This window comes from Adelges cooleyi, unplaced genomic scaffold (genome assembly GCF_023614345.1).
Source record: "Adelges cooleyi isolate 19-005CV unplaced genomic scaffold, UGA_ACOO_1.1 ACOO_flye_CR_arks_rails_tigmint_CR_PRNA_30, whole genome shotgun sequence".
Classification (NCBI taxonomy): Eukaryota; Metazoa; Arthropoda; class Insecta; order Hemiptera; family Adelgidae; genus Adelges; species Adelges cooleyi.
The window spans coordinates 2,662,243-2,687,356 of NW_026095971.1; the positions used below are offsets into that span (position 1 = coordinate 2,662,243).

At 30.6% G+C, this 25,114-nt stretch overlaps 6 protein-coding genes across 14 annotated transcripts in view; 4 read left to right on the forward strand and 2 right to left on the reverse strand.

The window, feature by feature from the left end:
* The first annotated feature begins 23 nt into the window (after positions 1 to 23).
* Positions 24 to 5,612, forward strand: LOC126839007 (endoplasmic reticulum junction formation protein lunapark-A). Of its 2 annotated transcripts, none has more exons than XM_050573899.1 (9): positions 24 to 367; positions 1,015 to 1,056; positions 1,371 to 1,549; positions 1,866 to 2,064; positions 2,131 to 2,254; positions 2,366 to 2,527; positions 2,873 to 3,076; positions 3,135 to 3,238; positions 3,330 to 5,612. In XM_050573899.1, exons 1-9 carry the CDS (start codon positions 341 to 343, stop codon positions 3,345 to 3,347), a joined length of 1,059 nt encoding a protein of 352 aa, XP_050429856.1. In that variant the 5' UTR covers positions 24 to 340; the 3' UTR covers positions 3,348 to 5,612. The 2 variants fall into 2 exon arrangements, with proteins under 2 accessions (XP_050429856.1, XP_050429854.1); XM_050573897.1 differs by having other exon boundaries at positions 55 to 367; positions 3,135 to 3,257.
* Positions 5,603 to 10,131, reverse strand: LOC126839004 (tyrosine-protein phosphatase non-receptor type 11). Its single transcript, XM_050573890.1, has 12 exons — positions 9,755 to 10,131; positions 9,613 to 9,672; positions 8,884 to 9,006; positions 8,449 to 8,806; positions 8,123 to 8,299; positions 7,853 to 8,006; positions 7,697 to 7,776; positions 7,470 to 7,625; positions 7,122 to 7,289; positions 6,659 to 7,006; positions 6,304 to 6,593; positions 5,603 to 5,845 (listed from the first exon to the last, which is right to left on the reverse strand). Exons 2-12 carry the CDS (start codon positions 9,621 to 9,623, stop codon positions 5,725 to 5,727), a joined length of 1,986 nt encoding a protein of 661 aa, XP_050429847.1. The 5' UTR covers positions 9,624 to 9,672; positions 9,755 to 10,131; the 3' UTR covers positions 5,603 to 5,724.
* A 148-nt stretch (positions 10,132 to 10,279) lies between these two features.
* Positions 10,280 to 16,682, forward strand: LOC126839005 (dnaJ homolog subfamily C member 11). 6 transcript variants are annotated; one of them, XM_050573894.1, is made up of 16 exons: positions 10,280 to 10,544; positions 10,602 to 10,731; positions 10,806 to 10,938; positions 10,998 to 11,111; positions 11,197 to 11,327; positions 11,398 to 11,494; positions 11,561 to 11,863; positions 12,045 to 12,161; positions 12,234 to 12,425; positions 12,663 to 12,918; positions 12,984 to 13,116; positions 13,201 to 13,698; positions 14,269 to 14,454; positions 14,533 to 14,648; positions 14,738 to 15,044; positions 15,250 to 16,682. In XM_050573894.1, exons 1-12 carry the CDS (start codon positions 10,476 to 10,478, stop codon positions 13,233 to 13,235), a joined length of 1,710 nt encoding a protein of 569 aa, XP_050429851.1. In that variant the 5' UTR covers positions 10,280 to 10,475; the 3' UTR covers positions 13,236 to 13,698; positions 14,269 to 14,454; positions 14,533 to 14,648; positions 14,738 to 15,044; positions 15,250 to 16,682. The 6 variants fall into 6 exon arrangements, with proteins under 6 accessions (XP_050429851.1, XP_050429852.1, XP_050429850.1 ...); XM_050573895.1 differs by having other exon boundaries at positions 13,201 to 13,327; positions 13,383 to 13,698; positions 14,269 to 14,648; XM_050573893.1 differs by having other exon boundaries at positions 14,269 to 14,648; positions 14,738 to 15,048.
* On the reverse strand, positions 13,931 to 16,729 carry LOC126839008 (transmembrane protein 203-like). Of its 3 annotated transcripts, XM_050573902.1 has the most exons (3): positions 16,416 to 16,686; positions 15,862 to 16,030; positions 15,583 to 15,793 (listed from the first exon to the last, which is right to left on the reverse strand). In XM_050573902.1, the coding sequence occupies exons 1-3, from the start codon at positions 16,491 to 16,493 to the stop codon at positions 15,708 to 15,710; spliced, it is 333 nt and encodes a 110-aa protein (XP_050429859.1). In that variant the 5' UTR covers positions 16,494 to 16,686; the 3' UTR covers positions 15,583 to 15,707. The 3 variants fall into 3 exon arrangements, with proteins under 3 accessions (XP_050429857.1, XP_050429858.1, XP_050429859.1); XM_050573900.1 differs by lacking the exons at positions 15,583 to 15,793; positions 15,862 to 16,030 and adding an exon at positions 13,931 to 14,638 and having other exon boundaries at positions 16,416 to 16,729; XM_050573901.1 differs by lacking the exon at positions 16,416 to 16,686 and having other exon boundaries at positions 15,221 to 15,793; positions 15,862 to 15,985.
* A 121-nt stretch (positions 16,730 to 16,850) lies between these two features.
* On the forward strand, positions 16,851 to 18,542 carry LOC126839009 (NADH dehydrogenase [ubiquinone] 1 beta subcomplex subunit 2, mitochondrial-like). The gene is made up of 3 exons (XM_050573903.1): positions 16,851 to 17,151; positions 18,148 to 18,301; positions 18,379 to 18,542. The coding sequence occupies exons 1-3, from the start codon at positions 17,009 to 17,011 to the stop codon at positions 18,445 to 18,447; spliced, it is 366 nt and encodes a 121-aa protein (XP_050429860.1). The 5' UTR covers positions 16,851 to 17,008; the 3' UTR covers positions 18,448 to 18,542.
* A 3,283-nt stretch (positions 18,543 to 21,825) lies between these two features.
* The window catches only part of LOC126839065 (coiled-coil domain-containing protein AGAP005037), a 154,832-nt gene continuing 151,543 nt past the window's right edge, over positions 21,826 to 25,114 (forward strand). The window contains 1 exon segment of the mRNA XM_050574010.1: positions 21,826 to 22,051. The gene's annotated coding sequence lies outside the window, so the exon portion shown is untranslated.

Consider the following 25,114-nt stretch of genomic DNA (forward strand, 5'->3'; position numbering starts at 1 on the left):
GAAAATTGGAATGAATTCGATTCAGCTGTGCCTGTGACCTTGACAGTTGACTACTCGAGAATCTAGAACGTCTTTGATTTATTTACACCCTATTATCTATACAGTTCCGTTATCAATGTGTATTAATGTCTCCAACATTCTGGTTCCAAATTTATATTTTATAAACGTCATAAATACCGCATACGTCCGTAACTTGGCTACCTATCCACGTTTGGTCGAGTTGCTTTTATATTTTTAAGTTATGCATCAATTAATTACTACACGTTGAACTAGCATAACTAGCTGGACGTTAAATGATGTTTATATTTTCAATGTCAAAAAGGTGTCACAAACGGTAATCATGGGCAATATTCTCACTCGATTCAAAGTAAGTCCTAAATTAAAAAAAAATAAGTGATTATTATTATTACAATAATAATGATTCAACAGTAAATGTTGAATTAAAATATGTAATCTAAATAATAACATACATTATATGGTTTACTCTAGATGCCTAGACAGCCATATAAGTCCATATAAAATATAACTTTAATATACTTTTTTTTTCTTCATTTGATTGACTGTAATTGTGTAACTTAATAATATAATATTTAGCAAAAATAATGTTTGAAATAATAATAACTTTTTTAAATTTTAGTTCATCCAAAAAAACATTTTTATTCACATTTCAAAATGTTTTGCCTTGCTTATAATTATTATGATATTTTACATGCAAAATAAATAATATATCATTTTGTTTTTTTTATAAATAAACAAATTACTAATTTAACTTTTTAATATTTCTATAACAAATGATTATTAATATTTGTTATATTTAATACAACTAGTTGTCTGCCATTATAATTGAGTTTAAGAGAGAGATACAATTTTATTTGAGTGCACTGAGTGGCATTTGGGTCGTCATAGAATACAGTAAAATATTCAGAGATAAAACTTGTATAGAATATTTTTAATTAGACATATTATTATTGTACAATTAAAAAAAATATAAATAAAAAATTAATTTTTTTTTAGGGGAAGAAAAATACAAAACAAGTTTTGGATGCTTTAGAAAGCGTAAGTTATATTGCATTATAAATTATTCTTTATTTTTCTAGAGATCTAACCAAACATGAAAACTTTGTTACTTTCATTCCTAGTGGTAAGTTTTTTCAGAGTTCATCGAGTTTTCTATACTACTATCGGACTCCATAGCAATGAAAGCCGAGTTCAGAGCCTAAGTTCTGCTCGGCAATATTTATATTTTATAATAAATAACATAGTAATAGATAAATTTTATTGACATTGGTTTTTCTTAAATATTTTAATTGGTAGTAGGTCTCTTAAATATATGTATAATGTTATTATTAGTTTATTATTATTTGTTTCAGCAAATAATGAATATTGAAAGAATGACATCAAAATCTGCTCCAATCAATTATTATAAAATTATATTTCATTCCGCTCTTTTGTATGGTTTAATTACTATACTATATTATTTTGGTATATTTTCTTACAAAATATTAGAAAATAATTATTTGATGGCTGCACTTGCTGCTTATCCAATTTTGTGAGATGCTTTTGGTCATACATTAATTGAATCGGTTATTTAAAAACAACATAAGTCATAATACGGAAATTTCACAATAACCACAAATAACTTAAAGTAAGGCATCAAATTGCTTAGTGTTTGCAGTGATTCCAATTTCTTATGGTCGACATTTTGTCAAATTGAAATTTGACAAATGTAGTTTTTAGTCAAATTTGTAAAAAAAAGTAGTTTTTGTAAAATTTATAACTTATCTTGTTTTTGAAGTGGCCGATACAATTATATATTTTTTATTATAAGTGTTATTGTTTAGTTTACTTTTATTTGTATTTTTCAGAGCGCTGTACTATTATAAATTTGATGTTTGGTATTATAATCGTAAAATAGATCGATATAAAAAAAAATTAACTGAACTCCAGAGCGAAAAGAAAAAAATATTAGATGAAGTAATGGAAAATGAAACTTTTAAAGTGGCAAAAGAAATTTTAGAAAAATACGCTCCTCATCAACTTCAGACGATGAATTTTCAAAACTTTGTTAGTAAATGATTTACTTTATTGCTATCAGTTTAGTTTAAATAATAGCAAGTGTTTTACATTTAGGTGAATAACCAAAGAGGTTTGCCTAACGCAAATAAACCTCAATTTGTTCCTACTGGGAGACCTCAACAACGAGTACCTAGCACAGGTCAACTGCCAGCCATAATGGCGTCCACAGTAAAGCCTAGTAAGTGCTTATGAACTTCAATAATTTAAACAATAAGCATTATACTTTCATTATTAATTAAAAATTTATCGTTCCTAATTGTATATTGTTGTATAATTTTTTTTTCTATAGAAGTGTCTCTACCTAGACCAGTGCTTCCCAGAGATCGTACTATATTAGACCGTCTTGCTGACATAGTTTTAGGGGACGGTCCTCAAAATCGTTACGCTTTAATCTGTAGAACGTGTGGTTCTCACAACGGGATGGCACGCAAAGAAGAATTTGAATATTTAGGTGAAAAATAGAGATTATTTCAAAGTTGCAATAATCGGGGTTTTTTTTTAAACGCTCAACTTAGTTTTTTGGGTATGCTCAACCCAATATTTTTGGATAAATACCAAACATTTGCTGGGAATAAACAAAAAAAAAACCGACTAGGTTTTTTTTGTAAACTGTTATTTAACCTTTCGAGTCATAGCCGTTTTTTTATATTGAAACCATCTTTTTATTATTTTTTCTGTGGTTGTTAATTGTGATATTTTATTGAAACCACTTAAAACAATTAAAAAAAACAAAATGTAACGTTTGACTCAAAAGGTTAAATTATTATAAGTCATCTAATAAATTGTTAATTTTTAGCATATCGTTGTGCATATTGTTCACAATGGAATCCATCTTTAAAACCGAGGCCCGCAATGCCTCAATTAGCAATCAATTATAACGACAGACAAATAATGCATGATACCCAACCTGTTTCTTCTGAAACTATTGAAGATATCACTGACTTAGTAAATTTAGAAAGTGAATCCACAGAAATGGATGATCACAGGAATTTATCTAGCAGTAAGATACATAGATTAATAAAGTTTGATTTCTTTTTTTAAATTATGATTTTATTAAGGTGCAAAAGATGAAAATTTAGACGATTTTGGTCCTAAAGTCGAAGAACCAGAGGATTTGCCACACACAGTCGATTCTGAATTTGTCATTGATAAAGAAGAAAATGTAAATAAAAAAACATTTGGTAATGACATCTTCAAATATGATACGATGTAGTTTTTTTTCAGAATTAATTTAATCACAATTTTCTTTATAGATAACCCTACTCTATTAGTAGAAGAAGCTCTATAATATCTAGTTTTCCATTTACTAAAAAAATGTGTATGGACGGTAAGAAGGTAAAATTAATATTTAAGTCATTATGATGCTGTATTTATTAATTAATTTAATTAACGTCGAGTGTTAAATTTGAGTGTTTAAGTTCTCTGTGATATTATTACTCAAATTTGTAGAATTGATTGAATGGAACTTATTAATTTGAATTTTAACAATATATAAATCTATACAGGGTAATAAACATATTAATATTTTTATTCTTATTATGCGGTTATTAATTTAATGTAATCATTTAACTGTTTTAAAATAAATTATGATTTTGCGTTAATATATATTATTGTGGTAAATTTAATATATTTATATACAGGGTCCGGCAAAAAAACCTCCCTTATTTAGAAATGGCACTGTGGGAGTTGTGGTGGTGGTACAACGGTGGAGGGGGTATCGATCGATAGCTGTATACATGCCATTTTATTTTGACCTAACCTAAACCAGTTTGCTAGGAACCATGATGAGGGAGAAGTCTGGTTCCAACAAGACGGTGCCACAGGTTACACTTTGCGGCGTTCACTTTTAACTTTCGAGAAAGGCCATAGCTCTTCGTGTCATTTCCGGTGTAATGGCAGCCACTGCCTGGGTGATTGCCTTCTTAAGTCCCCAAAGAAAAAATCCACAAGGGGATAAATCGGGTGACATTGGCGGTCAGGTGATGTCTCCTCGCAGAGAGAAGACGTTCAGGAAACAACTCTCTCAAGATTGCTAGGGAGCGCCGCGTTACGTAACGTTACGGAATACAGTCTACAGGCAAACACGGTACAAGTAACATCAAACCACAGCCCTGAAGATGGAATGTGCAAGTATTCCAAAACGTTGGTAGGCCAGTCAATCTGTACAAGTAAGAGTAACGGCAAAATATGTAATTATACATATTTTTCAACTATAAATGCTTGGGAAAAGGTTGTTAAGTCATTTTTATCAACTATTTAAAAGGTACTATATAGGATAAGTAAACTTGACTGACCCATTATGCTTCGAACATATCTCTACTTGTTTCAAACAATGCGTATAAATGTATCATTTTTTCTAAGATTTTCACGATTCCCCTTTTTGCTTGAAAATAGAGAATTGGATTTTGATCATTAACGAACATTCCCCCCCCCCCTTTCTTAAGTGCCTAAGATATTTTAGGAACAGTATTATTTATATATGTTTTGATGAACCAATAAAATATCAAAAACCCTTTTCCCCAGCAGGAAATTTTTTCATTATTTCATTTTTTTGAAGGTAGTTTTGGGCTCAAAGGTTTAAGATTAGACTGTAAGTATCTATAGTCCACCTTTTTTAGTCTGGTTCCCAGCCGCAAAAACAATATAGTATTTGGCCTTTTTCAGCTTTTCCAATGTTTTTTTTTTTTTAGTTTCCCATCTGGTTATTCTGTGTTATTGCCTTTACAATCCTTTATTGATTCTATATTGATTTATTGATCTTATATTTGTACCATCTTTAGATTAGCTTTGAATTGTTTGTTTATTTTTGAGAACGATTTTATTACTCAGTTTTAAGAGTATTTGACTACACCGACCTCACTATGCCCTCTACCACGCTGTACTGGCTTTTTTTTTAAACTTTTATTAATTAATACCTTTTTCATCCAAGAGGATTTATACATCAATAATTTATTAAAAAAAAAGTCAAATCAATCTTAACAGAAGTAGGGCTGAAGCCTGTGGCCACGCCGTCATTTTTAAGGGAGGGGACCATGCTACTCAATTATATTCCGACCATAATAGCTGGGGCTATTTTGTGTTGTTATTTTGTCATTTTCGAGCTGGGAGGCCAAGGCTAAAGCATGTTCCATGCTAATAAAAAGTATGAAGCACAAACAGTTGAGCTAATAATTATTATGATTAAACTAACAAAACTAACTTGGACATTTTTACATATAAGTATTATATTTAACTTAATAATGAAATAACATTTTTTATATCATAACAATGTTTCTAAGTGTTAAATTCAACAATTAAATAATACATGGGTAAATAAAAAATAAAGTTTCATTAAAAATATTAATCCTGGTATAAATGTAACTAGGATAATAACAGGCAATGGACCTGTAGTCATAAGTCTAAAAACTGTTTTAAGCTATCATAAATCAATAATTTGGCCCAAAACCAGGAATGTTACACTAATATTTTGTTAATTTAGTAATGGTTTAAATATGAAAATAATTAATTTTCAATAAAAAAAAAAATGTGTTAAAAAATGAATGAAATATGTAAATATGAAAAAAAAATGAGATGCCTATACTGATTAAAAAAATATATTGTTACAATTTTTTCTTGATTAATAAAAGAGATAATAGTTATTTGTATAAGTCATAATATAATAATCGGCGACTGTGGAGGGGGAGGAGGTGCTTCCAACGGCGGAGGTCCAATATCGCATTCACTTGATATTATGGGTGAGGTGATGTTTTCATAGGAATGTAATTGAAATCTGCAAGTTATTAAAAATGTCAATGTAAAAAATTCAACACACTTCAATAAAAATAAAAATAGTTAATATGCAGTAGTGTAGACCATTTTTTAATGAGATACGAGTTCTATTTTAAAATTAAAAACAAATTAATATCATTTATTGAACCAATAGAGTATCCTTAATGTCTCATTTGAAGCTAGGTAGAACTTTAAATTACACCCTGTATATGAAATCTTTATTAATTTTAGAGTAAATTAATTTCTTGTCATTAATGTAATTCATCTTAGTAAACAGGGTGTTTACTAAGACGATTGAGATATTTCAATGCCTATCATTAACACGAAATCAATTTTATATTATTAAGTGATTATAACAATTGATGACAATTAGGCATTATGTTACATTTGAATTAAATCAAATGTAAGATCAGTTTAAATAAATAATAATAGATATTAGTTCAGTCTAAAAATACTAACAAGTTAGATGTAGGTGAGTTAGGACAAGAATCTGCAGTTGCCATTGTAGGTGATGATGTATTAGGTTTTCCTGGATCGTAACCAAGAAGCTCAACGACATTTGGTTTGTCTAAGGTAGGAGAAACCAAAGGTGAATCAGTGGTTGGGTATGTGTTACATGTCATAGCGTTCTTTAAAACTCTATGAGCCGTGCATGGATTTAAAGTTGGCACATTTTCTTGCCCGACTAGTGTGGAAAGCTCATCGGTATATTTAATATTTAGGTATTCTCGGCCAAACATCTCAATTTTCTAAAAAAAAGTTATTGTAAATAGGTACACAAAATGTCAACTTAATTTATCGTAAAAACTCATACTTTCTCAGCAGATATCCTCGAGCATATAGTTTGTACGTAATGATTGATGGCCGTGTAAATAAATTGGTATTGAGCTTCTGACTGAACGAGACCTGGACGAAAAGACCTCACCATATGTGTAGTACGTTGAATATCCAATTCACAATCAAGACCTTTGCGATTAATGAGGCCAATAAGAAGGTCTAGCACAACAAATGTTCCAGTTCGTCCGATGCCAGCACTGCAATGTACAGTTAGCGGATGGGAAACATCAGACTCTGCTTCTATGTTAAACTGACGCGCATTCACAACAAATTGTAGGTCGAGAAGAGAACCAGCATCAGATGGAACACCATGATCTGGCCAACCCTGAATTTTATCACCAATAAAATATTAGTAAAACTAAATATAACCAGTGGCGTAATCATAAGGTTATATGTTAGGTGTATACCCAACGATTACATCACTGACTAAAATGCAATACCATGTAATGATATTGGAATATCCTCCTATGTCTGAATTTTGGAATAGACATGTCAAACATTCTCACGATCAAGTCTTGTTGGTGTGCGTACTCTCCAAGATTTAAGATAGTTATTTTGTCGTAGACACAAGATTGGCCCAAATCTGGCCAATATTTAACACATTTTTCCTAAAAATTAAAGTTATTTAACTATTTTTATAGAACACAATAATAGTTGTTTATTTGCTTTTAAATTTTTTATCATTTCGTTGGATTTAATCAAATAGACCTACATTTTGTAAGTAATATTTTATTTCACTAAAAATGAATAAAATGTTGATATTTTTCAACCCTCAAAGTAATATTTACTTTAGATTTTTCATACAACTTTGTGATCATTACAATAACACGCGAGTCTTCTTGCCATATCATTTTCCAAAAATCATTAACTGTGTTCTGCAAACATCCCTGTGTTACTATGTAATTGCGCGTTTCGTAATTTTCAGCTAAAGCGTAAGGTTCAAGCTAGAAAAAAAAAAAGAGTTCTTAAAAAGTTTAGTAGAAACAAAAAAAAATATTTATAATAGTGTAATTACCTTAATCATATTGGCATTTATATAATTTGAACCGAGTACATTTTTATCACAATTTTTTAATACAACTCTCGAATGATCATCTATAATATTAAAACATTTTTACTACTTAATTGTAAATTTAAATTTATTTATTTATTTATGATAAAATATAATTACAAGGCAAGATATTTCGATATCTATTCTTGCATTTATTTTCATCTAAAAATCCAATTTCTTTTGTAGCGTCTCTTTTTGTTTCCCATTGTTGTAATACATCAAATTCTTCCCAAAAGCCACCAGTTCCCAAAGCGTAGTGATGATATTTTTGATGCTGAAATAAATAAAAATTAATTACTATAGGTTATATATATTTTTAAAGAACAAGTTTCAAAGCTTATTTCGTTATTTATCATTGTTTCACCATTTGATATACAAATTGAAATTTACCTTTAATTTAAATACACGATCCACAATTCCAGCAATACTTATACGAGTTACATTTACTGGATTCATTAAATGTATAACTGAGCCATGTTGATCGACCATTGGGTTAAAACTGTAGAATTTCATTAAATCATTCAATGATAAAAACTCTTCTCCACCGCCAATATCGTATTTTTCACCCTTAAATGAAAAAAAAGTAAAATTTAATTTATTAACCCAATTAACTTTTTTTTCACACACAATTAGTTGTGTTTTAACTGAATTCAAGTAATGTTCAAGTACTTAACAAAGTATTTAAAATTACTTACTAACATTAATAAATTACTTACATTAAATCTTATTTTAATTTCAGCCACTTTATCCTCAACATTTACAGCTAATACATAATTGCCAGGGTCCGATTGAGATTCTCTTACTAAATAACTGCCTGGACGTCCTTTTTCTAGAATTAAATATTCCGCTTCGGGTCTGGAAATTTGTCCGTGGAACCATCTTTCGTTTGTAGGTTCTGCAGACCCAATCGGTATGAGTAATGGTATTGGAATACCTCCTTGTTCTTTTAATACGTGCGGATGAGTCATATAATATTCTACAAGTTCGGTGAGCGTAGAAAACTTTTCTCCTCCGTTGAGATCAAAAAGTTCACCATCGTTATGAATTTTAATATGGCTTACTTTATTACCATGCCTAAGTAACAAATAATATAAAATAAGTAGGGAGATTTGTTGTAATGAATTAAACAGTAGTTATTAAATATAATTTACCGCACAGATAACACAAACTGTCCCTTTCTACTGTAGGACTTTCGAACTAAAAAAGATCCCTCGACACCGTCATCTAAAAGTGTGCGTTGAGCGTCCAAACCGTTCAGATGAGAGTGAAACCATCTATACAATTTTTAAATATTAATTAATAACGTGTTGCATACAATTTGAATCCAATTTATATTTGCATACAATTTAATATTTTTTTTATCGTAACAGTATCAAGTAAAAAAGTTTTGAGCAAATCGCGTTACAAAATTTTAATGTAGGGCCATGATCTGAACATTTAAAATTTTTGTTTGTTTGTAAAAGTTATATTGCTACCTTCTTCAATCTGCTATATATTTCTAGCCATTTTTGTATGGCAACTGTGTTACGGTAAATTTCAAAAAGCTTCAGTTGGCATTACAAAATTTGGTTTTTAAAAAATTACTTTTTATTATATTAAAAAACTTAAACACGCTCAAAAATTTATATTTTTTACTTTTATATTGTTTTTTGTCTGTTGATAATAATATAAAAAATAATTTTTATGCAACTTCCATATTTTAGAAAAAAATAATCTGTAGTTATCATTGTAATGTTGCCAAAATACGTTTCAGCTATTTTGAAAAGTTTATAGAAACACATTTAAGCAACAGCATATTCTCAACCACAGATTTTTTTTAATCTGACAGAAGATAAATTAGTCGGTTATTATAATTAATTATAATAAGTATCATAGCAAACCTTCTGGACATTGTAAATGTTGACACACTGTGCGTTTAATTCTGCTATCAAGTTTACGTACTAAACAAAAATAAATACAAATTCAACAAAGATATAATTTAACATAATAAATATATAGCAGTAAAATTTGTATAGTACTCACGAAATCTCATAGCCTATTATATTAGGCTTGAGTACGTTTTGTCAAATCGATCAAAAAGCGAGAATCAGAAACATTTCCCTACACATTTGGAATATTAATGCACCAAATGTCCTTCATCCGAGATGAGTGATGACCATCATAGCACGACAATAGTCTCGCATAATTAACTATAGGAAACCGCAAACGACTGCCAGTCACGAACGTACGATAATGTTTATCGCCGCCACACTACAACAAATCATTTATATTTAAGCATTAAAACAAACGCAGATGAGCTTCGAACGATTTATAATAAATTTTATTAAAAACGAAAGACAAGTTAAAACTTATGCACACAGAACATAATATTGGGTTGAGTCGCAAATAGGCATACAAAGTGTGATAAATGAAATATGATAAAAGCGAACATTTCAAAATAGATCCTCCCCGCCTCAAAATTCGTAATTGTTTTTTCCATGATAACCTCGAATCTATGGCAATCGCAAGAGTATACTGATAACGATGATATCATTTAAAAAAAAATTAAGAGTGAACTAGTAACTACCGTGATATAAATGTTCGTGCACATTGCAAATTTTAATTTCGATTTTCGTTCGTATCCAACGGGTTATATTATTATGGTGTTGTAAAATGTAAATAACGATTTCGGTTCTGTATACTTTTGATGATTGTTGTCCATGTAATACTGTATTAGTTTTATTACGGATATTTCCTCAATACCATGGACGTGGATTCCGAAAACGATTTTTTAGAAGAAGACTACTATTCTGTGTTAAACTTGCCCAAAACTGTAAGTGGTTACAACTTGGATTACTAACTTTAATTAATATTACGTTTTTACAATTAGGCCACACAGGAAGAAATTACTTTTGCTTATCGGCGATTAAGTAAAATTTTCCATCCCGATAAGCATGTGGATGAAAACAAAAAAAAAGATGCTGAAATATTGTTTAACAAAGCTCAAAAAGCATATGAAGGTAGTATAGATTATACTTAGAACTTAGTAATTAATATGTGTGGGAATAAATAAATAATTATTTTTATATATTAGTCTTAAAAGATCCACATCAAAGAGCAATTTATGATTGCGTTGGTGTCAAAGGATTAAAAACCGAAGGATGGGAAATTGTTCACAGAACAAAAACTCCACAAGAGATTCGAGAAGAGTATGAAGCTCTTGCGAGGTATATAAAATGTTTATGTTTATACACATTATTGCTACCAATAAATTTTTACAATTTAGAGATCGCGAAGAAAGAATGTTACGTTCACGAACAAATGCTAGATGTATATTTACAGCTCATATTGATGCTACAGATATCTTTGAACCTAATCAATATTTGGAATATGATGAAGAGTAATATACAAACTAAATTGTCATTCTACTGATTTTTGGCTTCAATGTGAAGCGAAAAGGTTATTTATTTACATTTTTTTTATAGTGTGGATAGTTATATATACATACCTTCAATTGAAATGTCGTCAATGTCTATGTCCATGTCTACAGAAGCGCCTATCTCGTTGCGAGATACTATTGTTCTCAGTGGAAATATATCATCCCGATCGGGCTCAGGCAAGCCATTTTAATTTGCTATTGTCTAGTATTTAAGTTTTAAATAGTATATCATGTTTTATACTTATAGTATCCAGTAGTTACAAGAGGCTATTAAGTACTAATGGCTGGGTTAAATACGACATAACTGCTGGAAATGGACTTCATGTGGGTGCTAAAATATTCAAGTTAGTATATAAAGTATAACTTTTTTTTAAAAATTTTTACAATGTATTATTTATTATAAATTTCAGAATGATAACAAAAAATGTATTCGGTACTATCGAGGGCAGTCTTAGTGATCTGAGCAGTGGACAGCTGAAGCCCATTGGTCGTGTTATGTTGGGTACTAGTCTGGGGAGTCGAACTTCTGGCTATATATCTCTTGGTGGCCAATTGTCGTCATTGAAACACACTAATCTCTCCACCGAAATAGAACACAATACCGAAAAAAGTTATTGTATGTGTAAGCTAGAAGTAGGATTTGCCCCAGCTATTAGCATATTATACACATGGAAATTCATTGAACAGGATATGTTGTTAAGAATATATGTCAAGTATGTAAAGCCTCGTTCATATTAGCGAGCCAAACCCCAAAATACTACACAAACACGTTACGGCTAAAACACATACCGATTGCTATTTGAAGTTCAGCTCGCTAGTGTGGACGAAGCTTAATCGTAATAAATACCGTTATTATTATTATTTTACTAGTATTTATTATTATTATTTATTTAGAGCTGGTATACTAAATTCAAAACTAGAATATGGAGTAGAAAAAAAAGTATCAAAATTTAACACATTTGCTGCTACTGTTCAAATTGATGTATTAAATGGAGTTACACTTAAATTAAAGTAAAGTACAATGTCTTTCTCCTTAACTCCTTGTAACTTATATATTTTTTGAAAAATGTGTATGGTTTGCAGATTTGTTAGAGCTGGTCAGACGTACATTTTTCCAATTCTGCTTAGTCATGATATAATTGCAGCACCAATATTCTACGCTACCTTTGTTCCTTTCGTTTCGTGGTTCGTTGCTAAAAATATAATATTGGACCCAATTATGAAAGAATACAAAAATAGAGAGATTAACAAACAACGTGAAATGAACAAAAAACGGTTAGCTCTAAATCATTTTTACCTTTTACACAGAACATTGGCGTAGTTGTAGGGTATGTGCTGTGTATACCTACCTCACACTTTTCTATGTATAGTCATGTACTCTGATTAAAATTGTGTATCTGCGGAGTACACAAGTTTCGTGATGAGTTAATGCAAGTGGGTATACACTGTGTATACCCCTACGACAACCCCACTGCTTTTAAACATTACTATGTATATTTATTCTTTTTTCAGAATGGCCCAACTACGCCAAGAAGCATTATCGGCAATTAACCTAATGATGGCCACCATGGAAAGAATAGTAAGAGAAGAGACTGAGAAACGTGGATTAATTATTATTCTAGCAAGATATGGCAACGCTGAACTGATAAGAAAATCCGGTCAGTCTTTTGACGAGGGCAGCACATTACAACCAAATATCATCGATGTAACAGTGCCATTACAATGTTTAGTCAAGGATTCACAACTTATACTTCATACCACAACCAAAGTAATTTGCATTTCATATTATTTAAATTGTTCTCAAAAATTTTAAAATTATATTTTTTTCTTAAGAGCCAACTGCCTGGATTTTATGATCCGTGTATTGGAGAAGACAAAGTACTAAGCGTTAAGTATATGTATAGAGATTTAGATTATGAAATTATAATAAATGACAGTGAATCTTTAAGAATACCAAGACCACGTCGTAAGTTATTAAACACATTTACTTTCATTTGTATAGTTATTTAAATGAACTGCTAATTAATCAATAAATTGTTTTTATTTTCAGCACATTTATCTAGAACGTCCACTCCGCCTTCCTAGTTAACCCATTGAAACAGTTGTAAAAATTATAGTCCAATGATTTAAATTACAACTACTTGTTTTTGTGTTGACATTTTTGTTGTTAAATTTTGGTACATTGTTTGGTAGAAAGAATTTATAAAATTGTTTATTATAAATGTTTTTTAGATTGATAACATTTCTCGGCTACACAACTACTTAAATCTTTGAGTTAACCTCCAAGCAGTCACGTCTTTAAAAAATCTCGTTGGCGTTTGCACTGCTGTGTTACACTGCCTTTTAATTTCTGTTTGACAAAAGTACCAACAATCCCAGTGTTAACACCACTCGGAGGTTAAAAGCAAGTTCAAACTATACATTATACATTTGCCAAAAAATATAAGCAAAATGCTCCATTTCATGAAATGTAGCTGTCCACCATACGTGTAGCGGACATGGTTGACAGTTTCTTTAATTTTTGTTATTAATATAATTTTTTCTTTAGGTAATGCAAAAATTATAGTAGGATAATAAATAATTAGTATTTTATAAAAAAAAAATAATTAAAGCCCTGTAAATAATTGGAATTGTTTAATGATCATAGAAATAATACATAATAATCATTCACCACAATATATTGTGACTTTAAAAAGAATTTATAATTTTGGAAAAAAACTTTTATTTCTTAAAAAAATTAAATATTAATAAACTTAAAAAAAAAATTATAATTTTTTTAACGTTACAAATTACAATATTAATTTACGAGTTTTTAGGTAATTATAAATACATTTTCCAGTACTCCATGATACTACGTTGGCTTGTATAGCATGTGTTTTTAATAACTTTTCAAGTTCGTATCCCTCTCTTGGGAAAACAATATCATTCTTTGTTAATTTTACAGCTGGGCAAAAATCATTTTTGCCATCGCCCGAGTAAACAATTGTGGTATATATGTTATTTGTTTTTAATTTGTGTTCTTCCACAATATTTCCTTTGCACATGTTTGTTGTGCACAATTTGCAAATTGTTTGCAATGTAAACGGTTCTATATTAATGAGACCATTTTCAATTTTAGCTGGATTCGTGTAAACACATACTACAGCATCGTCCAAGTTGTTATATTTTAGCCAGCCATTAATAAATAGAGAATTTGAATCTGATGCAATGATAACATCAAAGTTGTTTTCGTGGAGTGATCTAATTAATTTCGGCATGCCTTCAATTGGACACATGTTGGAGACGGTATCAATTATTTCTTCCGGTGATGTTCCCAAATTGTTCAGTGAACAAAATACTTGTTGCATATACTGCGTCCACTTACCGGAATATGTTTTACTAGATTTTGGAACATCCTCGGAGGGTAATAAATCTCGAGCAACGACATCAGAGTTTTCATTGACTATTGTATGATCAAAATCAAATACTGCCAACATTTTTCCAGGTTCCTAGAAAACGGTATAGTTTTGATAGTCATGCACAGAAAGCTGTATACTATAACCCAAACCCAATAGAATATAATATATATATATATTTTTTTAATTTAGATTGTTTCCTTAACAATTAAATATTAATCATGGGTTGAGTCATGAGTACTTAAGCGCCGGAAGTCAGATGGCTTAATATAATTTTAATATGTGTTTGCCCCAACAGAAGACAATGAGGGGGTGGAAGAAGTTCTGACCTTATAAAAACTGAAAGCTCCCTTAGAATTTTGATAAAAGTTAAAAACCTTACTTGATGGCTGTGCCTGATTGGTTGCGGACATTTTTTTTTGAGCCTGAACAAGTTTAGGATTTGTTCTTTCTTTGCCCCCCTAGTTCACAATAAGCCCGATGACATATCATAGATATAGTAAGTATGTAGTAGTTAACGAAAAAAACTTTAAGCAACTGTTAAATTGTAGGTAACCACAAACCCTTTTTGAGTTTAATGATCTGGAGATCAACATTATAGTGTATAGTCCAAATACTTGAGGGAATTAAAAATCATAAACAAAGCTTAAAAAATCAAAACTTCATATTAATATATATATATAAATATATTTTTTTTATTTCAGACAAGTACATAGATTATGGTTTCCTTAACAGCTAATGTAATTGGCAAGCCCGTATGGCTATTAATTGTAATACAAGAAATATCGGTGACATAATTTCTGAATAATCTAAATTTGATAGACCGGCTAATCTTCTACAAAGAAGAACTTTGAACAATGACCAAACAAATAGCATCGCCGAGGACCAAATAGTTCTTGTAACTGCTTCTTTAATGTGGCCTTCAATGTATAAGCGAATTAGTACAATTATATTGAAATAAATACAAAGCGCGTCGGCAACAAAAAGTGGTGAAAACACTATCCACATGTCATAGGAGTTGGGAGCAGATGATGCAAAAGCTATTCCATCCAGTCGAAGTGCCAAAAAAATTGTGAATATTAGCAAAGCTAACAAATGAACTAGCATTTCGAAAATTGTTAACCCAAGCCATCTGACCAACTCTTGCAATGCAAACAGCATTTTATTTGGTTATTTTGATGTGAATAGATGATAGTGAACGCTTTCTTGCTTCGTAGTCGTCGTCGTCATTCAAGGGTTCTAAAATATCTAAGAAATAATAATATAATAAGTTTTTATTATTATATTTTAAGACTGCTGGTCGTTTAGAAACAAACCATTAATATCTGCTGTAGATGTTTGCACTTCCAATTTTATTGTGTTGTGAAATTTTTGTTGAAGTTCCAAAGCAACTGCAATTGTTGTATTGATTGATTTTCCAAGACCGTTAAGTATTAAAACAGAATTATCTAATTCGAGATGTTTAGCTGCACGAGTTAAATGACACTAAAATACATTTTAAACAAAATAACTAAAATTATGTTCATAAATTAAAAATATATAATTCACTATTTTCATTTCTTATGGAAACATATTTATACATTAAATATCTGACTGAGATTTCTCAGTATTTAACAATAACAAAATAGGAATAGTTCTACAACAGGTGTTCTGTGGGATATTTGAGACTGGCAGGAGTGTATTCACTATAATACGAACAACATATATCTAGTTGTTTAAGTTTGATATCATACTTCTTTATACTGTAATTCTTTTTCCAGCTTTTAAAATATTGTACTTAATTTATGACGACTACTGCTTGAAAAAACTTAAGTATCACTTAGGTGCAATTGTTTTGGTATGAATAAGAAAAGAAATAATAAAGTCTTACCTGAATAGGTGTTTTTGATGACACAAACAATTCCTTTACCACGCAATTTTCTGATCGAGTTTCTGGTAAAGATGACATGGATAATTTTAATCGATTAAGGTTATTAATATTAAAATACTTCAATGGTAAATTGATTTGTGTGAAACGTAAATTAGTAATAATACAATAGCAATTGCATGATATAAATGAGTATAAAATAGTATTATTAACCGATAATTTTATTTTTTATATTTGTATCACCGATTGTTATAAGCTAAAATTTAAAAATAGTAATTAAATTGTATTCTGTGGTATTGTCATTATGATAACATAAATGTCTTATCACGATTTATCAGTGGATAACATGGTACCAGGTAGCTGGTAACTACAGCTGATTTTTATTTGATGATAGACAAAAATTACAGACATTTTTATTAGTTGATAACAAAATTTTACATATTTTGTCAGATTATATGGACAATAGTTGGTGAAATTAGGAGTTGTGATTTTTTTTTGTATAGGTTTCTAGTTGAGTAAAGGATATATTTAAATTCAAGTTTACAAATTATAATAAAATAAATTTGGTGTGTTTATGTTAATATTTTATTATTATCATGAGTGGTGTAAACTCATTTAATAAAATTGTTACCAGAAATGTTGGTTTATCCAAACATATCAGGTCCCTTCATGCGACGCCTCTTAAAAGACACTGGGGTAAAACCGACACAGTCGCTCGCAGAGAAGGACTAAACGGAGAGTAAGTTGATAAGTATAATATTCTATTACTATAATTAGCCTTTAAATCTATATGTTATTATCAAACTGTAGTTACGAGTTGTTCATAATTTTATAGAACTTATTTCTAATGTGTTTTATATTAACAAAAAACTATTTCACATGAATGATTTTCGGATATATCCGCGTCGATGGTTGTTGACCGACGTTTCGGACTCTTTGCAGATTCCATCTTCAGGGTAATAATTCAGAGGATGGACTCTGCAAAGAGTCCGAAACGTCGGTTAACAACCATTGACGCAGATGTATCCGAAAATCATTCATGTGATATTGCAATCCGCGAAAGTTTCAACACATTCAAAAAACTATTTTTTTAAATTTTTTACTGAAAATTATTCGTATTTATTTCTCATTACTAATATTTTCACTTTGGTAATATAATATTGTTTTGTTGTTAATTATTGTAAAATTTGTATTAATACTTATTTCTTGAAAAAACTATCTTGTATAAAAGTGACAATGTAACATATTGTATGATAACTGGTACTAATTTTTATTTAGAAATATGAATTGGATTTTTTTTTTAAATTATAAGTATAAACAATGCCTAATGAACTTCTTAATCACAATATCTGGAAATTAATCAACCAATCTCTGTGCAGTTATACCATCAGCGCGGTGCTCAGGTTGGGGAAAATCTAAATAAATTCAATACAAGGGTTGGGGCGGAATAAAAAGGTTTATTTAACGGCTGCAATTTTAATTACAAAAGTAAAAATATAAGAACTGTTTATAATATGAGAGCAGGATTAATATTTACCTAGCTAGTTTGGCTACTTTTAGGGTTATTGTAAATTGTTAAAATTTTGCCACCAGGAGATACAGCGAGTCACAGTAATTCATTAGTAGTGCGTTCTATGAGAACTAACTAGCTACATATTATTTTTGCTACACTCTACCCGTGATCAAACTGCACTTTGTACCCTAGATTTCTGAAGTTTGTGATTATATTTTTCAGGTATACATTGGATTTACATTACGAGTTTCACTATCGAGGCCATTGTAAATTTGACGATTGGGATATAAAGAAAAATAAAATTGCTGATGCTTCCATGGGTATAGTGTTAGCATTTGTAATTTACAAATGTGTAACAGAACCCGAACATATATTTGTTAGTATAATTATATGTTTATTATATTATAAAATAAAAGTACCTTGTATAAATATATAGATTACAAATACTTTTAGGGGGAGTTTGAATATCCGGACGCTACAAAATGGACAGATGAAGAGTTGGGTGTACCACCTGCTGAATAAATAAGTTGTGTGTTAAAATAAATTTGTAGATATATATCAGACATAACCTTAATTGTTTAAATTCAAAAATAAAAATATAATTAGTCAGTTATGAATTAATTCTTTTTTTTTTATTTAGAACATAGAATATTATTATACCTATACCTATAATACCTACCTATAATTCAGTAATTTCTACTAGTACTTAAATCTAAATACACAAAATAGATTTTATTAAATTGGTAAATTATTAAATTATTTTTATAATATGATAACACCATGTAATGGTAGAAGATAAATGATTATACTTATAAATTATAATACAACCATCCACAAAACAATTAAAAATAACTTTTTTTGTATATTTTTGTGTATGATGTATTAAAGAATGTTTAATTATCAACTATCATATGCAGTGATGAAGATTTACATAAATTATTTCAGTTGTAGACGCTTCTGAAAATGTAATTGATTAATGTTTATAGAAAAAATTTTCAATTGAATTGCAATTACTTATTTTTTTTTGTTAGAATTTATGTCAATGTAGCCTCCACATATTGGTGTTTAAATGATGTTTTGTCCTCACCCAGGGTAAAATCATAACTACCCCTCTGGTGTGTAAATCAGAAATTGTAACTTAAGGTATTTATTTTTACCAAAAAATTAAAAAGTTTACTCCTTCCCCTTTAAAATGAAGAAAACGTTCTAAAAATGTACATATTTACAACATTATATTACCGTGTACTATAAGTTTTTTAAAAAAATAATCGAATTAGTTCTAATTGAAGTGGAATGTTCTCTAAATAAAGCAATATCGATAAACAATTTTCCATGCATACTATTTCCCGATCTATTGTGCTCGAATTTCTTTTAAACTTATGTTATGTTATAGTATAAATTATCGATGTACAGTTTAAACCTAAAAAACAATAGTAACCATTTAGTGACAGGTTTGCCTAGAAAGGGTGGAAACTTTTGAAGTTATACTTCTTGTGCAGTGCTTAGCCCGAAAAACGTCAGAAGTGCGTTATGACGTGATGTGACATCATCGCAATAATATGATGATAGAGTTATGATTAAATGTTACTACCACGAAGATAAGTAAATTTTGTCTTTATATATTACAAGCTGTCCGGACCCGGCGTTGCCCGAGATTTAGTCTGCCAGGGCTGAGTAAAATAATTCCCATTCCCCATTCCTACCCCACCTTCATCCCCTCCTCACCCCTCATCACTTATATCTTATCTCTTATCAGATAACAGCGTGACACTTTTTTCGGTTATTATATCCTCTTACTCAAGGGTCTCAGTCCCAGATCCCGTTCCAACAGTTAAAAGCTTGCCCGTGTACATAGAATCGGCCTGTTCCATTAATCATCACCTACCATTTCCTCGAGTACCGTGGTTACCATGGTTACAACCAAGTGTTTATTTTGGGCTACCATGGTTACAAACATTTAATTTATTTACATTTCGCATTTAAAGTACAACGTTTGTGTTAGAGGCCACCCTTAGGGTGGAATTTTCGAAAAGTACTATGCCAGTTAGGTTCGCGGGAGTGTACTCAACAACATCCCAAAGTTTCATGGCAATCGGATGAATGGTGTACTAATGCATAAAGGACAAACAGACAGACAGATATTCATTTTTATTTATTTATTTATTTATAGTCTGTGGTATCATGTCCGCAGTCTAGTTGTATCACAAAAAACTAAAAGAGACACTTTTCAGGAATTACATACACTCTTTGTGGGATGATTTGCTACACCTGTGGGAGAATCATGGTAGGCAGTATGAAGATAATTTCCATTTTTCTCTTATTTCAGGCGATACTGTTCATTTCCTAACCGGAAGCATTTAAGCATACCAAACATTGTTAAAGAACCTGTAGCAAATCGCTAGTTTTGATTGGCTCTCTAACACATGTGATATCAAATTGGCTACACATTACATTTTGTTATTTATTATTGTACGGCAGGCCATCGAGAGTTGGGTGTTCGCTCTCTTAGCGCCGCGCCGTCAAGTTTAAATTTAAGAATAAAAGTTGAAATAAAATAATGAAATAAGAATAATTGATAATAAGAATTACAGAATTACAGGCAGCAAATGGCTCCGCAAAAGCTAGAGGCAGTAATGCTTACCCGCATGTGGGCGTACAATTAAGAATCGATGGAAACCAAATAATTATAAGGCAGTCAATTACATACTTGGATGTCCGATTAGACATAAAACTTAGTTTTAACACACACACACAAACGTGCCTACGCCCTACATATATAGTTAGTACTTATGAAAATTTGTAAAACTAAAAATGAAATTGGAAGGCTCATGCCACCTATCGGGGCCCGTCTCAATAAAAAATATAGTTGCTAACAACAGTAGTACATTCAACAATGTTCCCCTGTATCATTAACACGGGTGAACCACGCATTCATGATGTCAAATAACAGGAATTTGTGTATAAGAGTTCAACGTTTATAGCTTTTCATAATCACAGCCTACTGCACGGTGTCTGATAACGCGACACTGGGAAAAATTGGCATGCATGCCACCAGCAGATTTACCGTCCGACGAGAGAGAGAGGGTGAAGCTCGGCAAGGCAGAAGTTCCCACTCGAATTTCTACCAATATAACGGAGGAAAGGAACAGAGCAATTATTAGGAGGCAAGAAAAGCCGAAAGCTTTATTCAAAGGTAGGTGGATCAGACGAATCTAAGTCTTGGCAAGGCTGGTTAGATGAATAGAGTGATCAACCCTGTGGTTTTGTTCTATGTAACAAAAGTTAAGAGGTCGTGTGTACTTTCAGGAGTACTTGTAGAAGAGAAGCATAGCCGAGTCCAAAATGTATACTGCTATCGCCTAATCGACACCGTGGAATACACCGAGTTCAATTATTGTGAGAGTTAGCGTTTATTTGAAGGTGATTTCATGACTTTCAGTTGTAATAGTTCGTATCGAATTTCTCCGCCCCAATATGCTACGTCTCCACTATGCCCCGACCCCATTGTACCGGCTTTTTCTTAACATTGCAATTGGTTACCTAAAATATTAACAGATATATAAAATCAAGAATTCCCGTATCCTATGCATCACACGTTTGGTTCTGATTGCTTTCCGTAACCGCGGTATATTGGCCAAAAGACTGTCCCGAGTGGCGTCTATCATTCGTTAGTCTTGTCATTGGGCAATAGTTGTTATTGGCCGCGCCGCGGGCAAGGTCGTTTGTCGTTTTCGGCTCAACCGGCAGACACGAATAAAAAAACTCGGTTCTTGCGAATTCGGCGTTACCAACCTTGGCAGGCGACCAAGGGCTGACGTCTGTGGGTCCATAGGCGTGTGCCGTCAACCGGTTTAGTTGGCTGCAGTGCGGTGGTAACGGGACGCGGGAGCGCTCATCAACTAGGCTGCAGCAGCAGCTGCTGTTGCTGAGCGCGGCCGCCGGTTCGGATCAACCACCAGCTATGTAGTCAGTATGTGCGTAACCGGTTGGCAGTGCGTGCGCGAGTTAGATATATTTTTTCATTGGTGTACATGCATTATTTCCCTCGCGGGTTCGTTTCGGGTTTATTCAAATTGTGTTTGTGATTTTTGTGTCTAAGTACAAGTCAACAATATTAGCGTTGCTAGTAAGTGTTTGTATAAAAAGTGTTTGTTATAACTATTGTTTTTGGCAATTGGGTCGTATTTATAAATGTAATCAAGGCTCTGTGCCTTGTTTCCCAAAGGCACAAAGAAATCCTTTTCAAAGCCACTACCCTCGGAAATAAAAAGGGACCGACAAATAATTACCGGTTACGATAGTAGGTTTTTTCTATAATAATTATTTTCATTAAATTCCATTCGAAAATAATCCATACACATTATTGACCAAACCTATCAGAATTATTCGATGATTATCGCTCTAAAACGCATCTTACATGTTATAGGGATCAAAAAGATAGTGTTTTGTTTTACGATAATATAGAACACAATAGACTACACTTCCGAATACATTAAGTATTCATAATCTTCCTAAGAGAATCGAAACTAATGGAAGTGTAAAACATTTTACCTAGTATATATTATTTGAATATACAACTAAACAACTTGTGTACACCTTAACTTAAGTAGTATTACTTATTTCAACATATTATGATACAAAATAATATTTTGTATCATAAATAACACCTTTAACAATATTTACAACGGGTTTGTTTTGCTAATTTTGAGCTACTCTTTAATGATATAAAAATATTAGGTCACTTTGGTTGTAGTTTGACAAAACAATAATGGCTTAGCATTTTTTCCATTAGACAAAAATATCCAAAATAAAAAATCGTCCATCAAGTTAAAAAATAAAAGGATTTTTTTTCATAGTAATTTAATTCGCTTTTCCTCTGCGAGGGAGGAAAGGTTGTCATGAACTTAAATGTTTTGATTATTAACAAAATTTGTTTACATTTATTTATTATACTTGAATGTAGGATATCTGTAACGTGTCGTTTGACCAAAATCATTGGCAATACGAATTATGTAATCATATTTTTGTGTGGTTTCTTTTTGTTATCAAAGCAATATAAATACTCTTAAAAAAAAAATTGAGTAGGTATACTAAACTGTTTATAGATGATAAGTCAATTACATAATAATGGCTCAATTAATTTGTATGTATTTGATTAAATTGTTCGTTATATTATAGTTTTATGTGATTATTCTATCGTGATGTTTCATGAATAACATAGAATATTCACTTATACATCTAAAATGTTTTGTAATGATATGATTGATGATAACGACTCTGAATTGTGAAAAGCAAGGTGGTATGAAATAATTGTCCGTGTACCTAAAACCTAAGATCATTTTAATTTTTAGTAAGAAATTTACTTTCACTCGGTATGTTTTGTTGTCGTTGTTTACCTATGGACTGAAAACAAATTGATCGATAGTTTTAAATGAATGATCTGTGTTGCGAGGCCTTGAGAAGATTTTCGTGTATGGGATTTAATATACTTACATGTTTATTTGATAAACGTGTACAGAAACACTTACCCTATACTTTTACACATATATAAGTATTCGTATCTAACATAAGTATCAGACTATAAAAATATTTGATGCTATGTTTTTAGTGCATCAAAAACACTGTAATATGATAATTTTATTTAGGTAAATGATTTAGCTTGCAATTCAGGTTGCAAAAATCATTATTTTATTTTACCTACCAAGGAAAATAATTAAATTAAATTTAAATGATTTTTAATTGTAAAAATAAGAAAAAAATATACGAACTAATACTTAAGTTTAAACTATAGGTATTTAGGTATGCGCCAGACACTGGATTGTTTAAAAATATTGAACTTTTAAAGGTCAGCTATTAACTGAGTTGTTTATCTATTTTTTTGCGGTATGACTCATAAAATTAGGTATACTCAACGTTTAGAACATTTTAAAGCTAGGCACGTGACATTAATTGACTAGCAGTATGTTTGAGTGTGTGGTTGACACGCGTGTAATATATTTCACGTTAGGTAGTTGCAGATTTGTTTCTATCCTTATGATTGGTACATTATAATATAATGTTTTATCATTATATTTGTTACATTGTACATATTCCAACTTGACACTATCATTTTTATTTTTGTAACTACTGGAATATAAGACTGAGAAAAATAGCTAAGGGCATATATAGAGATATGACTGGATAGGTATTATATTTTGTTTTGTCAGCTGACATTTTGTAACATTATATTTTTGGTAAAACATTCAGAGAGAAATAGCGGAAAATTATATGGAGAATATACGATATTAGTACTATTATTTAATACAAATAGTAAAATATTAATATATCGTACACTCAATGGTAATATTTTTAATAGAAATTATCAATAAAAAAAATAGTTTTAAGGTTCGAAATTAATAATTATATAATATCTTCATCTTTAATAATTGTTTTTAGTAATAGAGTCATAACGTTTTACTCAGTAGAATATTTAAGACAACATGCGTGAAATAAAAACAGAATTATGTTTGGAGATGTTCATACAGAGGGGTGAAAGAATAAAGAAAAAAACAAGGGTGTTTAGACAGAGTTAGGCACTTTTTAAATTTTTTAGTTGATTGTTTATAAGAATTAATTTGTACTCTAATAGTTATATTTTTTAATTATTAAAATAATGTTATTTAAAAATGATCTAATAAAAATGTATTTGAATAAATTAATATCTTTTTATTTCAATTGATACGTTATTCGATTTGTTTTCGGGGTTATTCGTTATTTAGTTAAATTTTGCCCAACTCGGGTGAGCGAGATTGAGTCAAAAAGTAAGCGCGAAAGATGATGTTTAGGTTCACCGACTCATCTTTACTGATACAAGGAAAAAATCCAGCACAGTGGTGACGGAACATAGTGAGGTGGTTAGTGCAGTAACAGGACTGTAAATATTATTAAACCAGAGTTTAATATAACATATAAAATGCATACAAAATACAGAATTATTATAAAATCGCAAAATTCTTCATGGCTGTGTTGCATAGTGGTTACGATGTTGTTCATTTTGCTGCTGTCATTGTAAAAATAATACCTTTTGAGCTCCGCATAAATTATATCGTTTTAATTTGAACTTTGTTGTATTTTGGTAATGCTATAACTTTGTTTTGTTATTATTATTTTTTGTTTATAAGTATGTTGTTTGCAATAGGGACTTCATGGT

Excerpts from the sequence above, each read along its gene's own strand:
- LOC126839009 (XM_050573903.1), top strand. The coding sequence starts at position 17,009 with ATGAGTGGTGTAAACTCATTTAATAAAATTGTTACCAGAAATGTTGGT. Across the intron at positions 17,152-18,147 it reads AGAGAAGGACTAAACGGAGA|GTATACATTGGATTTACATT; the intron begins GTAAGTTGATAA and ends TATATTTTTCAG. Across the intron at positions 18,302-18,378 it reads CAGAACCCGAACATATATTT|GGGGAGTTTGAATATCCGGA; the intron begins GTTAGTATAATT and ends AAATACTTTTAG.
- LOC126839005 (XM_050573893.1), top strand. The coding sequence starts at position 10,476 with ATGGACGTGGATTCCGAAAACGATTTTTTAGAAGAAGACTACTATTCT. Across the intron at positions 10,939-10,997 it reads GAGTATGAAGCTCTTGCGAG|AGATCGCGAAGAAAGAATGT; the intron begins GTATATAAAATG and ends TTTACAATTTAG. Across the intron at positions 11,864-12,044 it reads TTGTTAAGAATATATGTCAA|AGCTGGTATACTAAATTCAA; the intron begins GTATGTAAAGCC and ends TTATTTATTTAG.
- LOC126839007 (XM_050573897.1), top strand. The coding sequence starts at position 341 with ATGGGCAATATTCTCACTCGATTCAAA. Across the intron at positions 1,550-1,865 it reads CTTGCTGCTTATCCAATTTT|AGCGCTGTACTATTATAAAT; the intron begins GTGAGATGCTTT and ends TGTATTTTTCAG. Across the intron at positions 3,258-3,329 it reads TGTAAATAAAAAAACATTTG|ATAACCCTACTCTATTAGTA; the intron begins GTAATGACATCT and ends TTTTCTTTATAG.
- LOC126839008 (XM_050573900.1), bottom strand. The coding sequence starts at position 16,493 with ATGTCATCTTTACCAGAAACTCGATCAGAAAATTGCGTGGTAAAGGAA. Across the intron at positions 14,639-16,415 it reads CATCAAAAACACCTATTCAG|GAACCTGGAAAAATGTTGGC; the intron begins GTAAGACTTTAT and ends ACCGTTTTCTAG.
- LOC126839004 (XM_050573890.1), bottom strand. Across the intron at positions 8,300-8,448 it reads AAATTAAAATAAGATTTAAT|GGTGAAAAATACGATATTGG; the intron begins GTAAGTAATTTA and ends TTTTCATTTAAG. Across the intron at positions 8,007-8,122 it reads ATCGTGTATTTAAATTAAAG|CATCAAAAATATCATCACTA; the intron begins GTAAATTTCAAT and ends TATTTATTTCAG.